General features: G+C 30.2%; 1 protein-coding gene across 3 annotated transcripts in view; it reads right to left on the reverse strand.

Moving 5' to 3' along the window:
- Positions 1-15,524, reverse strand: part of pcx (pecanex) — a 192,970-nt gene that overhangs the window by 9,705 nt on the left and 167,741 nt on the right. For all 3 annotated transcript variants that reach the window (XM_075377880.1, XM_075377879.1, XM_075377878.1), the window contains 3 exons: positions 14,126-14,309; positions 7,498-7,667; positions 4,084-4,540 (listed from right to left, as the gene is read on the reverse strand). In XM_075377880.1, the coding sequence (XP_075233995.1) occupies positions 4,084-4,540; positions 7,498-7,667; positions 14,126-14,309 (811 nt within the window). The remainder of the gene's footprint in view (positions 1-4,083; positions 4,541-7,497; positions 7,668-14,125; positions 14,310-15,524) is intronic.

Raw genomic sequence — 15,524 nt, forward strand, 5'->3', positions numbered from 1 at the left:
ATGGCTGGTCTCATGCGGGCAACTCGTTTCCATAGTCTTTCAAGAATTTCTCGGTTAACATATTTATTTAAAGTATGTCCTGCAGGCAAAAACTTCTTATGGACAATGTCATTACTATTGAAGAAACAAATTAGCATGATTTTGATTTGCTCATTTTTACTTTTTTGGGTTGTGTGAGTCTGAAGTGTGCCACTCCTTGCTCTGGCGTTTTGTTTCTGGGTCATACTCAAATATGCAAGATTCATCACCAGTAATAACATTTTTTACAAAATCAGGATCAGTTTCAATTTACCCTAGAAGATTGCGGCACTTTTCCAACCTGTTGTTTTTTTGTTCAACAGTGAGGTTTCTTGGGACCACTTTTGCACAAACTTTTTTCATGTCCAATTCGTTTATCAAAATTTGATGGACTATGGTACGGTTCAAATTTAATTGTTCTGCAGTCATTCTGACAGTTAATTGCCAATCATACCGTAACAAGTGTGATTCGTTCAACACTGTCGTCACTTTTTGGCGTTAACAGTCTTCCAGAGCGTGGATTGTCCGCAACTGATTCCCAGCATCTGAAAATTCTGTAAACCACCTAAAAAGTTAGGCTCGTGACAAAACGTCATCTTTATATGCTCTTTTTAATTTTGGAAAAGTTTCAGTAGCATTCTCACAAAGTTTAACAAAAAAAAAACTTGTTTGCACAACATTGCTCATAATTAGTATCACTCATTTTTGTAACGCACAACAAAAACTCATTTCACGAAATGTTTCTTTATGTCTCGCATGGCAACAACAGGCTAAAAATATTAATACCTAATATAACTCAGCTGTTCATATAATCATATGTTTACTAGTAACTTTACAGTGTTGCCATTTTGGCTGCCAAAACCTGGTCTCATTTCTTCATTTAAAGACCTTGTATATAAATTAAGTTAAACAATATAATTATTCTAAAATAAGTTATATATAATGGGTTAAAAAACAAATTATATACATAATTTTATTAGTATCAACCAAAAAGTAAAAATTAAAAGTTACAAACAGATTGTAAAAAAAAAAAAACTTGCTAAACTATAATGCAACTATACTAAAATTTAAGAGAACATATTAAATTAGAACGGGTGCATTTCTTAACTTCTTTTATTAAATGTGTGCAAGAAAATGTTTATTGCAAGAAAAAGTGATGACTAGTAGAGTAGATGGGGAAAATATGAGAAAACAAATATTAGACCTTCCTATAATCGATCATCTGTTACACATTCATTAAATTAGTGTTGTGTTAAAATTAAAGCAGAAACATTGATTTCTTTTTTATATAAAGTAACAAAAATAGAGATTCTTTTATATTTTCTTCTGACTAATTTATTACCCAATTCTCATTTGGTTTATGTTCAGGAAGATTAATGGTGTAGATACTAGTAAAATTTACTATTTAAGTCTATGAAAAAAGAAATTATACAGGAATAACATTATGAATCCTACTAAGGCTTTTGATAAAGTTTTTCATAATTTTATTTTGAAAAAAGCCTTTATGTTATGAAAATCATGTCACACAATGTTTTCACTAAATAATAGATTGACTATCAATAGAAAATGTTCTTAAGAGATTTACTTCATATGGTGATCCACAAGGGTCCTTTTCCACCTGGAAAAGAATTCACTAGAAGAGGAGATTTCAAATTAAGAATGATCAATAAAAAAAAAATTCAGCAGTTGGGGACAAACATGAATTTATGTCTGGTAACAGTTAAGCAGTGTAACAATTCAATGGAGTACTGCAGAATTGCTGATGATGTGACAGGTCAGGAGAATACATGTGATAATTTGCCATCTGTTGCTGGAAATGATTATCAGCCTCTTCATTGAAGAAGGACATAGCTGTACCGGGTAAACTGAGGATGATTTCAGAAAAAAGAAAGATTGTTAATTTGGCGGATAGTCGCAGGAGAAGCCTACAGAAGAAATTATCAGATTTATTGAATGAGAACTTTAGCTCTTCCATCAACCAGGAGCAAAGCTTTTAGATATGTTAATCTTAAATAGTTCAGAATCTTTAGTGAGGTATATCAATGAAAATAATTTAATTGCGATAAAAGGGGGTTGTAATAATATAAGAAAACACTAGCCATATCAATTGTTAAGGCTGCATGTTCGATTATTATGCTGAATAGGAATAAACTGCTTCAATTCAATATAACTAAGAGTAATTTAATATTGATGAGTTATCACTTAATGAACGTACATTCCAAATGATGGTTGTTTGGGTCGACTGAAGAAAGAAAACTTCTGAATTTTAACTAGATTCTACTCTTGGCTAGACCAGATGTATTTTACAAACTTTCCAGAGTTCTTTATGAATGAGGAACTGATATTAACTTTTACATTTTTGATAAATAATTTATAACCTACTGGAGCTTATTTTAAAGTTAAAAATAAAAATTAAAATCAAATATCAATAATTTTAAGTAAAGCAATTATGCATGTTGTCCACTTAACTGAACTTACTTTACTATACTGATTGAAATATATAAATTATACACCACTATCAAAATAGATGGTGGTGCCATCTACTGCAGCTTTCAAAATACTGTCATTTTCATATTCTGTCTGAAGATCGATCACATGAAATTTATTTATATGTATAGTATATTTTTAAACTGTCTAATACCTTACTATTTGTATTCATATTATATTTTTTATGATTTGCTTTATTTCCATTTATTTTGGAATCTACTACAATATTCTTAACAACATTATTCTTATCATTCTTTGTCAGATTAACCTTATATGCATTAGCTACAATAAACTGTACTTTGAAAGTTGCAGTAGATGGCATCATCATCTATCTTGATGGTGATGTATAATTTAATATATTTCAATCGGTATAGTAAAGTAAGTTTAGTTAAATGGACAATATGCATAACTGCTTTACTTAAAATTATTTTTATTTGGTTTTAATTTTAACTTGATTTTATGCTTTGACGTTATATTTTTACATATGTAAAAAAGTTTTAAAATTTAATTTTTAATGTTAATTAATTTTTCATATTTTAAAATTTTGATTAATTTTTATTTTAACTGAATAAAAGTTTAAAATAAAAAAAAATTAAGGTTTTAAATTTTAAATAAAATAAATAAATGCAAGATATATTATTATATTTTATGAAGTTTGTAATGTAATTTGAGATGAATGTATAATGCAGCTGATGGTGTGAGTAAATCGCGAAAGCTCTCTTGGATATATATAGTGAAATAAGATAATTCACCCTACTTTATTTATTCTGTACTTTGGCTGATCTAATAAAATAAATATATTGGTATGTAGGGCAGAGGAGTATGATTCTTAAAAGAACTGATTTCAAAAAATAATACACATACACACACACACACAAAAGGCATATTTTTAAAGTAAGGTCCTCTTTGAAATAAAAACAAAACTGATAGGTATGAACAAACTTCATTACTTTCACATAAAAACTACATTTATTTACTACTTTTCTACATAGCTTTTAACTTCAAATCTTTTTCGTAGCTTCTTTTTCACTTCATCACTGCTTCTTCATTTCCTCTTCAAAAATATTGCTGCCAGTGACATAAACCAGGCAGTAATGCCATTTTTCAGTTTGTCGTCATCGTCAAACCTTTGCGATGCAAGATGCTCTATTATTTTCTGAGAGGACACTTTACTTTCTGCTATTATTAATAGCAGAGAATAAACAAAATTTGATTAGAAAAATATTACATATACATTCGATCCTTATGAATCATTAAGACAGTATTTAACAGTCATGAACTGTTTGAATTTGAAGCAAACACAAAAGAAAATAGGAAGTAATAATGCCATAGTAAAATAGAAAGAATATAACATCATCCCCCTTACAAATTTCATTTTAAAACTGTGATTTATGCTGCAATAAGCTTCTCTAAATTATTTTTGTTTTAAATTTATAAAATTCTAATTCTAATTTGCAGAAAATGTATTGAAATTGCTAACAATACATCAAGGTGTTTTTTTTGTGGTTCTATAAATAGTTTATAATGCTCTTTAATAGTGAATGGAAAGAGGTTTCAAAGGATTTCAAATAAACTTACCCTAACTCTCTGATAAACAGGTTCTTTATCTTCCCTATTATCTTGTGGTAGTTGCTGCTGCTGTTGTTGCTGAGGCTGCTGCTGTTGTTGTGAATGTTGCTGTGGAGGCTGTAGTTGTTCATCTCTTTCACGTTTGTAAAATCCTTCTTTACACGTATCAGATGATGACAATAACCCAGCTAAAGATGCTAACGTCGACGATGAAGGTTTACCGACCGAGGCGATACTACCACGATTACCTCCCATTGAACCCCGTCCTAATGATCCTCCTCGACCTATACTACCACTGATCATGGTACTCTCCATCGATTGGCTACCTGCAGAACCGGTAGTATGACCGTAACCGGAATGAATATTATAAGTTGTCATCGCATATACGCCTTCATGACCAAATCCACCGTCATCTTGAGGCACAGAACCGCCACTCGAGCATCCTTCAACACATCTTCTACGCATCCTACAAAAATAAAAACACAATGTAATAATTTAATTTTTACATATATTTTCTAAAGTCAATACTTATAAGATCCATATTCCTCTGTGCCAATATATTGTGTATTTTTATAATCCAAAACCAACTTGAACAACCTAAGAATTACAAAGTAAATGAAATGACACTTACCTTTTTTTTGTTAATCCTGAAGCACTTTCGTGGGATCCTGCATCATCAGTTGTATATAAGATATATTTATATACAATTACATGTCAAACATAATTTTTTTTTTTGTAATTAAAATATTAAAACTACAATCAGATTTACAAAAGCATATGAAGTCAATTAAATAAAATAACTATATATATATATATATATCATAATTAAAAAATTTATTCTATGTAACTTGGCTAGCCAATGTTACATTACTCATTATCCTTGTAATTCTGTACTTGGGTTGTTCAAGTTGGTTTTTGATTATAAAAATACAGTGTGTATATATATATATATTATATATATATACACACACACACACACACACACAATATATATATATATATATATATTTACTGTATTTTTATTGTATTGTTTAGATATATATATATATATATATATATATATATATATATATATGTGAATATTAACTAATGTAATTTAAGTTTATTTTCTCTTGATTGAATAGAATTAAATATAATAACAACACATATTGTATTTAAAAATATTACCTTTATTAATCTCTTGGATTAGCCAATCTGTACAAACTTATAAATATAGAATTCTAAGCGAAACATAGTGTATTTAATTTATAAGTTATAGTTAATTAATTGAAGGACAATATTATTGGCATAATTTTAACAGATTGATACACAGGAATAAATTCTAAAGATTTGAAAAGCCTCTTAGATAAAAACAAAATAACAATAATATTCACAGCGGTAGACGATCCATTTTACAATGGCCTAAATGAAAGACTTAATCAGACCCTGGTAAATTGAATTAGATGCGCGATAAATGAAAGAGGGAAAAAATCGACATGAACAAGGGAAAAGAATAGCACGATTGTATAGACAAAATATAATGAAACTGAACACACAGTAACTGAGTTCAGTCCAAAACATCTATTGGAAGGGACAGATACTTTGATATTACCAAATAAATTAAACCAAAAGAAAAGAAACAAAGATCTAAAAATGATGGGATGATTGCTCTAGAAAATAGCATGACATTTCATAAATACAATAAAAATCTATTTGATAAAAACAGAAGAAACTATGAGTTCAACGCCGGAGACCTAGTATATGTTGAAATCTACATATGAAATTGACACATCTATATATGAAATTGACACAGGCCACAAAAAAATCACAATCACATCTGTTTCATATTATCAAACTTACCCCAGGTCCCAATACTATAGATGATGAGAATAACAAGGACAGTTGCCTATTTTCATAAATTTTATAGCAAAATTTTTCCGCTGGGGGGGAGATGTAAGGAAAGCAACTTCGTTAATACGATTGAATTTACTGCACAAGTTTCATGGGTTGGTAAGTTAAACACATGATGGTGCAGGAGATAAAAAGAATAGAAAATTAATAAACATGTGGCATGATAATGACTAATTGAATTAGACTAACAAAAAATCATTTGTAAACGAGGGGAACAACATAGTGAATAATAGACCTTGAATGTTGTTTCTTTGGTTCGCAGATAAGCTTTATAATTAATGTAATTAGCAATTGTAAGATTTGTAAATAAATAAAATTTACCTTGGTTTATACAGAATCACTTTACTTTAATTATCTGTGTTTAACCCCAAGAAAAGAATAAAAAAAATATAAAATACATTATACGTATATATTTTGAATTCTACAATCGCTTTGCATTTTAAATGTTGCAAGATCAATCATTGTTCTAAGCATTTCTGGAACAACACATATCTTGTTTCCTTTCCTCTTTTACAATATCATAGCACTTACTCTCAAACACAAGCAAATTTTTTCAAAAACTATTGATCACATCTGTTTGCATGTATCATCACTTATTCTGTTTACTTTTTACATCAAAATAGTAGTAATTTTCACATATAGACATACATTTTTCACAAGAAAATATACTAATGCCAATGAAGTTATTATATTGTTAATATATGTCATTTAGAGCATGGTGTATACTGCAATCAAGAAGGGAGAGAGAGAGATTACCAGAAAATGGAAATCGGTTCGAGAGACAGAATACATGAACTAAAAGAGGATTTAAATAAAAACATTCCTTGATTCAGTACAGTAGAAAAATAAAAAAATAAACTGCACGGTAAAAGAGAATCTGGAGAGATAAAACTGGAAAAAAGTCTAGCTGAAAGGAAGAGTATAAAAGTATGGTCATACCAAAAAACCTGTAGAGTTAAAACACAGTTAACAAGGAATATTAAATTTAAGAATAAAATCAGAAACTATGAAAAAGTCTGGGTGAAGAAGCAGTCTTAAAAAGCTTTTGAACTTGTCAAGCTTGTGGTTAAGGAATATGCCGGTAGAAAAATATATGAGTATGGAACTATCAGGCAAAAAAAGTAGAGGGAGAACATAAAGAAGATCGACTAATTGTACGTATGAGAGGTTAGCAAGGAATGAACTAATCGTAAGGCTATGGACCATGATAAATAGCAAAAAGCATCTACAACGATCTATTCCTGATAATTTTGCAACTGAAATAATAAAAGAATTTGATTTATAATTTTACCTGAATATCAATCCTTATATAAGGCCCGAAAGAAAATATTTTAAAAATTAAAAAAGTGAATCATATTCATACATCATAACTTGAGAATATCTGACACCACAACAAATTAATTATTTTTTAAGTATTTGAACTCTGAAAAATACTGAAAAAAGCACATAATACAACAATTTAATAAACAATCCTCAAGAATTTAACTGTTTAAATGAAAAACTTATTATTAAATAAATATAAAAATCACTTACCTTCTACAAAACTGAATAACAGCTCGTTTAATAGCACCTAAACTGATAGCACCGCCAACTATACTACACAGCTGTTCATTTGTTTCTGCATATGAAGTTGTAAGCGGTGAGACGAATATAGGATAGCCGATCGGTTGATCACAAGATGAATTGATTATATTTCTAAGCGCCTAACAAAAATAAAACAAAATAAAAATTCTGTAAAAGTTAAAAAAGTGATTGGAATCATGGAAGACTGGGAGATATGGAATTTCCAGTTTTTCACATGGGACTGGCAACTTTCTCTGTCATTTGTAGTTCATAATATGATAACCCTGGTGCCAATTGTTATTTAAAAACTTAATCTGTCTAGTATCCAGAGTTTGATATGAATTTTAATAATGCTATGCTTGCCAGTATTAAAAATTGTCAGTCTTATATGCGGAGGTGGGACATAGTATGACTATAAGGCACCATACCTGACTACATTCAGACTTTGAACCGTATAATAAGAACGTAAAACTAGCTCTCAGCAGAAAAACTGTTCATTTATTCCAAGTGTAGTTTTTTAAAAATAAATTTGTGGATTATTCTTATTTAATACTTTATAGAATGCTAAAAATAATTTTCCACAAGAATTACTTGTGACTGAATACTTACTGTGATTACTGTGAATTACTTGTGACTGCAGTATGCTATAAGATTCATATACTGCACTGTTCATACCGGTTGCAGTTACACTTAATTCAAAGAAAATAATTTATTTGCAAATAAAACTCTAAACGGATTGGTATGTAAAGTCCTAATAGTATAAATTTTCAGAAGATGAAAACAACTATCACATTGACTGCTGAAGAGATTTAGAAATGTGGCACATGCGTTGCCAGAAGATGACAATAATATTGAACATGTATTTTTTTTGGAAGGAGAAATAAAAGTAATGTCAAGGAGTTTACAGAACAAAGAAAGTAACCGAATAGAATCTGGAAAAAATACAGAATACACGACTGAAGGTGGATTTTGGCTGAATATCAATGATCCTATAAAACAGTACCACAACAAAACGATTGGCTTAATTACAGGATAAAAGGTAAAGAAACCATGGATAACTGAGAGATGACTGAAAAATCCAAGACATACAAGAAGGACATACAAGAAATAGACCATAAAAAAAATGCGAATACAGTAGGCAAAGTATTATACAAAAAGTAAGATATATTTAAAAGGTTGAAGGAATACATATGTTAAGACGCAGAGTTACTTAAAAGATGTTATTTAATTTTTAAATGAAGGTTGGCATCCCAGCCGATTCTCATTTTTTTCGTTGCTCTTATTAAATTAATTTTCTATGTTCTCTTGTTGGTCATTGATTCCATCCTTCAGAGACTAAACTTGTGTTCATTATGGATATACAAGTTCAAGATTATAATAAAAACAATTTATGTTATAAACAAAGTAAAGACTTTTATTTATTTGTATAAACCAGTGAACAACAAAATATTTAGCCTAATTAACCCTAACCAAGGTATTGAACCAAGATGGCTTTTCAACATTTTTGGTCCTCCAGGCTGGATATAATCCACAACCTCGAAAATAATTTGAAAATTTTGAGGAATCATCATCTTTGGTCTTCCAGCATCGCGGATATAATCTGCAATTTTGAAGAATCAACATTTGAACTTCCAGAACCGTGGATATAATCTAAAATTTCAAGAATCTTAATACTAAACAAATGATTACAATAAAGGGATCGCAACAATTAGATCTACATCATAATTTACATATCTTTTTAATTTACTATTACATTTAATTTACATTGTTTCATTATTTATATAATATCAGTGATTCATTTCACATTTAATTTACTTTGTTAATATTTAACATTGTTAATTTAAGTTATTTAATATTATTATGGAATTGGAACAATTAATAAGACAAAAAGGGTCAGTAAAGACCACTATAATGAGAATTCCCAATTGATTGACAAAATTGATCCCTCACATGGTGATAGAATTGAATACAAATTAAGTTAAGGAATCTTCTTAATTTGCAGGACAAATATGACATCATTCAATCAAAATTTGAGATGGAATTTGATGATGATTTATCTTTCGTTCGTGAAAAAGTAGAGCAAGGCTTGTGCATTGTAGAACACAAATGGTAATCAAGAAATAAAATAGTAATTAAGAAAATCATGACAAAACTAATCTAACTCAGACCATTAGAAAATCTGTTACAAATTATGAATTCCACGTGCCTTCTGAAAACCAATGAAAACCAACTGATTAGTATTGCTACTAAGTATACACAAAAGGTTGCAAGTGCTAAAAACATGAATCCTCAGTTTGAAACATCTTTAAAAAAAATAAATAATAATAATAAGCCCCCAAAGTAAATCTAGTCCAGATCAGTAACATCTACAATCCACGTCCGGGGGGAACAATAGCTGTGCACTTGTCTCAGACTTGCACTTGCACGATACTCTAGGTCATGTGATCATGGGGGTATGGATCACTGTCGTTTTTCATCTTGAGACTAAACTCTGCTGTGTGTTTGCCTTGCGCGGAGACCTGTGTCACTGGAAATGGGGATCCTGGTGCTTGAGTGAAACCTCGCTGTTGGTCTGGAAAACCACGGCTAGATGTAGCAATACAGCGCTTTGGCCCCTACTTTAGCTAAACAGGAGGCCGGTTTGCTAACCACTGCTGATCAATCGGCTCATTTACGACTGAACCTTTCTCTTGTGGAGGAGGCCGATAAACAGTGAGAGCCCAAGATGCCTTGGCAGGACTAGTTTCCTGTTTCGGGTGGATTGGGATCTATATCTTTCTGGTAGCCCTGGCATCCAGGTGGGCGTCCCATCCCAATTGTGTGGCTCTGTAGTGGGTGGGAAGCCAGAGAGACGAATTATTCTGTAACACTCTTATGGAATCCAAAACTTTAAACCCTCGTTCGGTAACCCCGGACAATCCGGAGGGCAAACGCCCTCATTCTGAAGTCTCTCCTCCTTTGATGTCATCGTCGAAGAAGAAGAAAAGTGTTTCTGTACTACATACGATAGTTTCATCAACAGGAATTCCTCGACAGAGGTATCTTGTTGTTAGGAGAAATTATGAATCGGAAAGCGGTTTTTCGAACATTAGTCCCTTTGTCATAGCTAAGGAACTCGAGATGAAATCTGGTGGGCCAGTTAAGGAAAGTAGGAAAACGCAGGCTGAAGCCTGCGTCATTGAAGCGCTGAACGACGTACAATCAGCGAAATAATTATAGTGTGGAAGCTCACGGCACACTCAGCTACACCAAAGGGGTAGTGGTCTTTCATGACTTACTTAATTGTAGTGAAGAGGAGATTGTTAGTGAGATGGCATCGCAAGTAGGTGATTGAACATGAGGAGGGATGGTGAAGTGCTACCCTCTTCTTCTCATGTACTTACTTTTAATAAGCCATCGTTGCCTGAAAAAATAAGGGCCGGAATCCATTGGTTGGATGTGCGCGCCTATATCCCACCGCCGATGAGGTGTTTCAAATGCCAACGTTTTGGTCATATCTTGGACAGATGCATTCGTGAAGAGATTTGTGCATGTAGCCAAGCAATCCATGAAGGTGAACCTTGTAAGGAAATCCCTTTACGTGTGAATTGTGGAGGGCAGCATTCAGCGAGATCTAGGAATTGTCCTGCTTTCAAGAGAGAGATCACAATACAGGAGACTTAAGTTCTCAAGAAAATTAGTTATCTTGAAGCAAAGAAAATGAATAAAGCGCAGACGCTGGGCAAAAAATCCTTTGCACAAACGGCTGCGCCTAGCACAGATACCTCTTCGCCACAATTGATTGGTAGTTTACTCAAGCAATTGACATCAGTTCTAACTGCGATTTTAGACAAATTTATGGAAAGGAAATTTGCTTGCTACATGCACAGTAGACTACGGCGGTCCAATTATGATTTGTCATGGCAGGCAGAAGTTTTAGACTAGGTAAATCTTATATAGAACCTTTCATATGTCTCACTACTAAAGCTATCGATTAAGTATTAGTTTCTGAACTGCCTTCACAGTACTTTATTGCAGCATTTAAAAGATTTATATCACATAGGGGTATTCCTAATCAAGGTTTTTTCTGACAACAGTTCCAATTTCCACGGCGATATAAATATTCTATACATGTTATATCGATTTTTAAATTCAGAAAAACTAAAATCACACGTTCAAGCGTTCACAACTGCACAAGGTATAACCTGGTCATATATTCCTCCCTCTTCACCCTATTTTATGGGAAAGCACGATCAAAAGCATTAAATTTCATATGTGTTGTGTAACTGGACAAACGATCCTTAATTTTGAGGAATTATATACAGTTTTAACACAAATGGAAGTCCTGTGGATAAATTATGCCTATATTACTCATTTGAGATTTCAAATGATAGATTTAAATTAAATAATATTTTTAATTGATTTAATTATTTTCATACTCTTGTAATTACATTTGATTATATTCTTATAATATTACTCTTAAAATGCTCATAAATATTTTATGAGTTTAATATTTATAACCTAATTTACATATTTGTATTAATTTAATTATGATTTAACATTTATATTATACACTATATAATTATGAATTGATTTATATATAAATCTGCAATAATGCCAGTAATAATTTATTGATTTTAAGAATTAAAATTCCCTAAATTTATTTATTTTTTAAGATTTATGTATTTTAAGATTTTGTAATTTCAACTGTTATGTATTGCAATATTCAACTGTATTAATATCTATTTAAGCAATATGTATAATAATTATTATTTGAAATACTAATTATGTTAAGATGCAGGGTTATTTAATTTTCAAATGAATGCATTCCTGCTAAATTCTCACTTTTTTGTTACGTTAGCTCAGGTTGGGAACCCTGCCAAATTCTCACATTTTTTGTTACTCTTATTAAATTAATTTTTCTATGCTCTCTTGTTGGTCATTCTGATTCCATCCTTTAATGACTGAACTTGTGTTTGTTATGAATGTATAATTAGTTAATATAATAATATTAAATATATGAATTAGAAGTTCAAGATTATAATAAAATCAATTTATATTATAAACATAGTTATTTATTTGTATGAACCACCAAACAATAAAATATTTAGAATGATTAACCTTGACCGAGGTATTGAACAAAGGTGGCATATTATTTGACAACATGTCAGAATCACACTGATCTAACAGAAAACTGATTTTTATCTTGATCTTCCAGTAGATCAAGATAAAATGGAAAAGGATGAGGCAGAAGCAACAATCCTAAAATATTAAGTTATATAAGAATTAAAAAATATATAGACAGGAAAAGCTGTATTATTATCATTAATGCAATATGTTATAATCTTCAAGCAGATTCAGTCTCCTGGCTGTGTTCTGGTTAGAACAAGTTTAGACAGGTTGTATTAATGGCCTGTTATATAGCAAGATTCTTTAAACTTAGATGTGTTTATTTTAATAATTCATTTCCTCGCAATGAAATATTACATAATTTTTTTTTTAATAAATCAGTAAATACTTATCACCAAATAAGTAAACCATCTGCTCTTTTTTTTTTGTTAACTTTTTTTAGTATTTCATATTTTAGCAGAGTAATGATGTTTAATAAAAATATGACTTTTACCACTAAATTCAGGGTAAACTTTTTTTGCCAAGCAATTACATTTATATGTATACTCGGTTTGATATTATAATCAAACCAAATTTCATTAAGTCCATTAAATCAAAAACAAATTCTGTTTTTCCATAAATCATAAAAACATCTAAATCCAAACAATCTTAAATTGCTAAGTTAATTTATTTCACAGTGATTGAAGTTGTATCCTGTAACTTAAATATCTACAGGAAAATGAAAATAATCTATTTTTTCATAAATAAAGAAACAATTTGTTTCTTTATTTATGAAAAACAGATTTTTTGCATTTACTCACTAAGGATAAATTTTATCAACAAAAGTAATTACACAAAAAAAATTAAACCAAAAAAATTTGAAACAACTAAAAACTCAATTTTGAACATGAGCTCCAATGCTTTTGTTGTTGGAACTATTTACTGTGATTAACTTATCTATTTACTATTAACTTGCTAAAAATTTTAGCAAGATTCAATAGGATAAAAATGGAAGAAAATGATATTGTTGTAATCGATAACGTACATTGTTAACATTATAACAAAAATGAAACAAAACAATTTTCATTCTTAACATTACAAGAGAAAAAAAAAAATTGAATAATTCTCTATCCCCTCAGTGAACATTATTATTGTTTTTATGAGGGGAATTTACAAATTGAAGATAAATTAAAAAAACTTAAAAGGATAAAGATAAAACAAAATTTTTAATATATTTTGAAGGAACTCTTTTTAACAAAGTCTTTCTTTCTTTCCGATTACAAATAAGAACTAAACGTGAAAAAAATCATGTAATTTGAATAAACATTGAATAATAACACTAATAAGAATAATAAGCCTAAACTTTTATTTTATCAAGATCATAGATATAAAAGCAATGCAACCAAAAAAATGTGGGACAATGTTTCATACTAATAACAAAATAAAATAACTTATAACTGTTGTAAAAATATGAAAAAACTAGTTCAAGAAAAATAAATTATATACAAACCTGTTTTGCATTTTGAATGCTACCTCTTTCTGGGTTTCTATTTCTTAAATAAACAAGTTCTTGTTGTTGTCCAGCCCATAATCCACGCACACACTCACGATTCATTTTTATTACACGAAAACTAAGGTAACGTTTATTTAACATTATTATTTTGTATTCATCATTCCCATCATCAAATACATGCCTGTAAACAAAATAACACATGGATTTTAGAATTTTAACTGATTAATGACCCAAATGAGAATTTGTTGTGGAAAGTACAACTTATTTAAATAAGAATATTCATTTTAAATGTTGTAAATTCTCTTTAAGAGTAATGGAATGATTATTGTAAAAATGGATTGACCTTATTATATATTTAAAGTATTTTTTTTTATACTTTCTACTCTTAAACAGATAGTTTTCAAGAAATTGTCTGATGTAATTTTCATATGTTTTCAGCAATAGGCTTTCACAATTTTCAGGGTTATTCAATAATTAAAGGGAAAAATAATGAAATTAGTGCTACTTTTCAACTTATTCCCAGCTACATATAGGAACTTCTTATTCCAAAAGTAAAGAATTGTTCATTTCGGTGTCTGAACATTCTTGAACCACATTCATTGTAAGAACTGTAAGAAGGATGAGGTAATATTTCTGAACCTAACTTTTGAACAGCTTTCTGTGTCTTTTGAGCGGTATGAGACACGCGTTATCACGACAAAAAATTACAACTTTTGAGAGAAAACAAGAATTCTTCCACCTTATGGTGGGTTTCACTTTATCAGCTGATGAGTAGTATATGAATTTTTTCTTGGCAGGTGAACTTGGATGTTTTCATTCCATACTCTGATGTCTGGCTTCAAGCTCAAAAAAATGAATCTAAATTCATTACAAGCTATTATGCGATCTAAAAAATGCATTACCTAGTTAAAAAACAGTCATTCAAGTTTTTTACTAATGGGAATTCATGACTTTTAAAATCCCTTGAGTTGACTTTTTCAGAACCCACATTTAAACACGTTTTGTGGTAATTCAGCTTATCGCAGATAATAGAATGAACAGGGCTAATATTTACAAATTTAAGTAATTTCCATAACTTTTATGAGTCTCTCTGTCCATGCGAATAAGATCATTAATGTGGTTGCTCAATTTAAACTGTTCTCGATTAACTTATAAAAGTTTGCACGGTTAATACACTTTTTACCTTACTGTTTTAACATCTGCAAGTGAATTTTAGACGGTTTTAGACCTTCAGAAAATACAAATCTGTATTATCAATTTTACAGATTGTCGGTTATTATCCCCTTCAAAGTGCTCCCTCACATATTCACACACTTTTCCCAGTGGTGTCCGGTTTGCGAAGCATTCCTGTGTAGGTTCATTTGTAATGGTCTTTAAGGTCTGTGTCCAATTTGCT

This window comes from Lycorma delicatula, chromosome 10, assembly GCF_047948215.1.
Source record: "Lycorma delicatula isolate Av1 chromosome 10, ASM4794821v1, whole genome shotgun sequence".
Taxonomy (NCBI): Eukaryota; Metazoa; Arthropoda; class Insecta; order Hemiptera; family Fulgoridae; genus Lycorma; species Lycorma delicatula.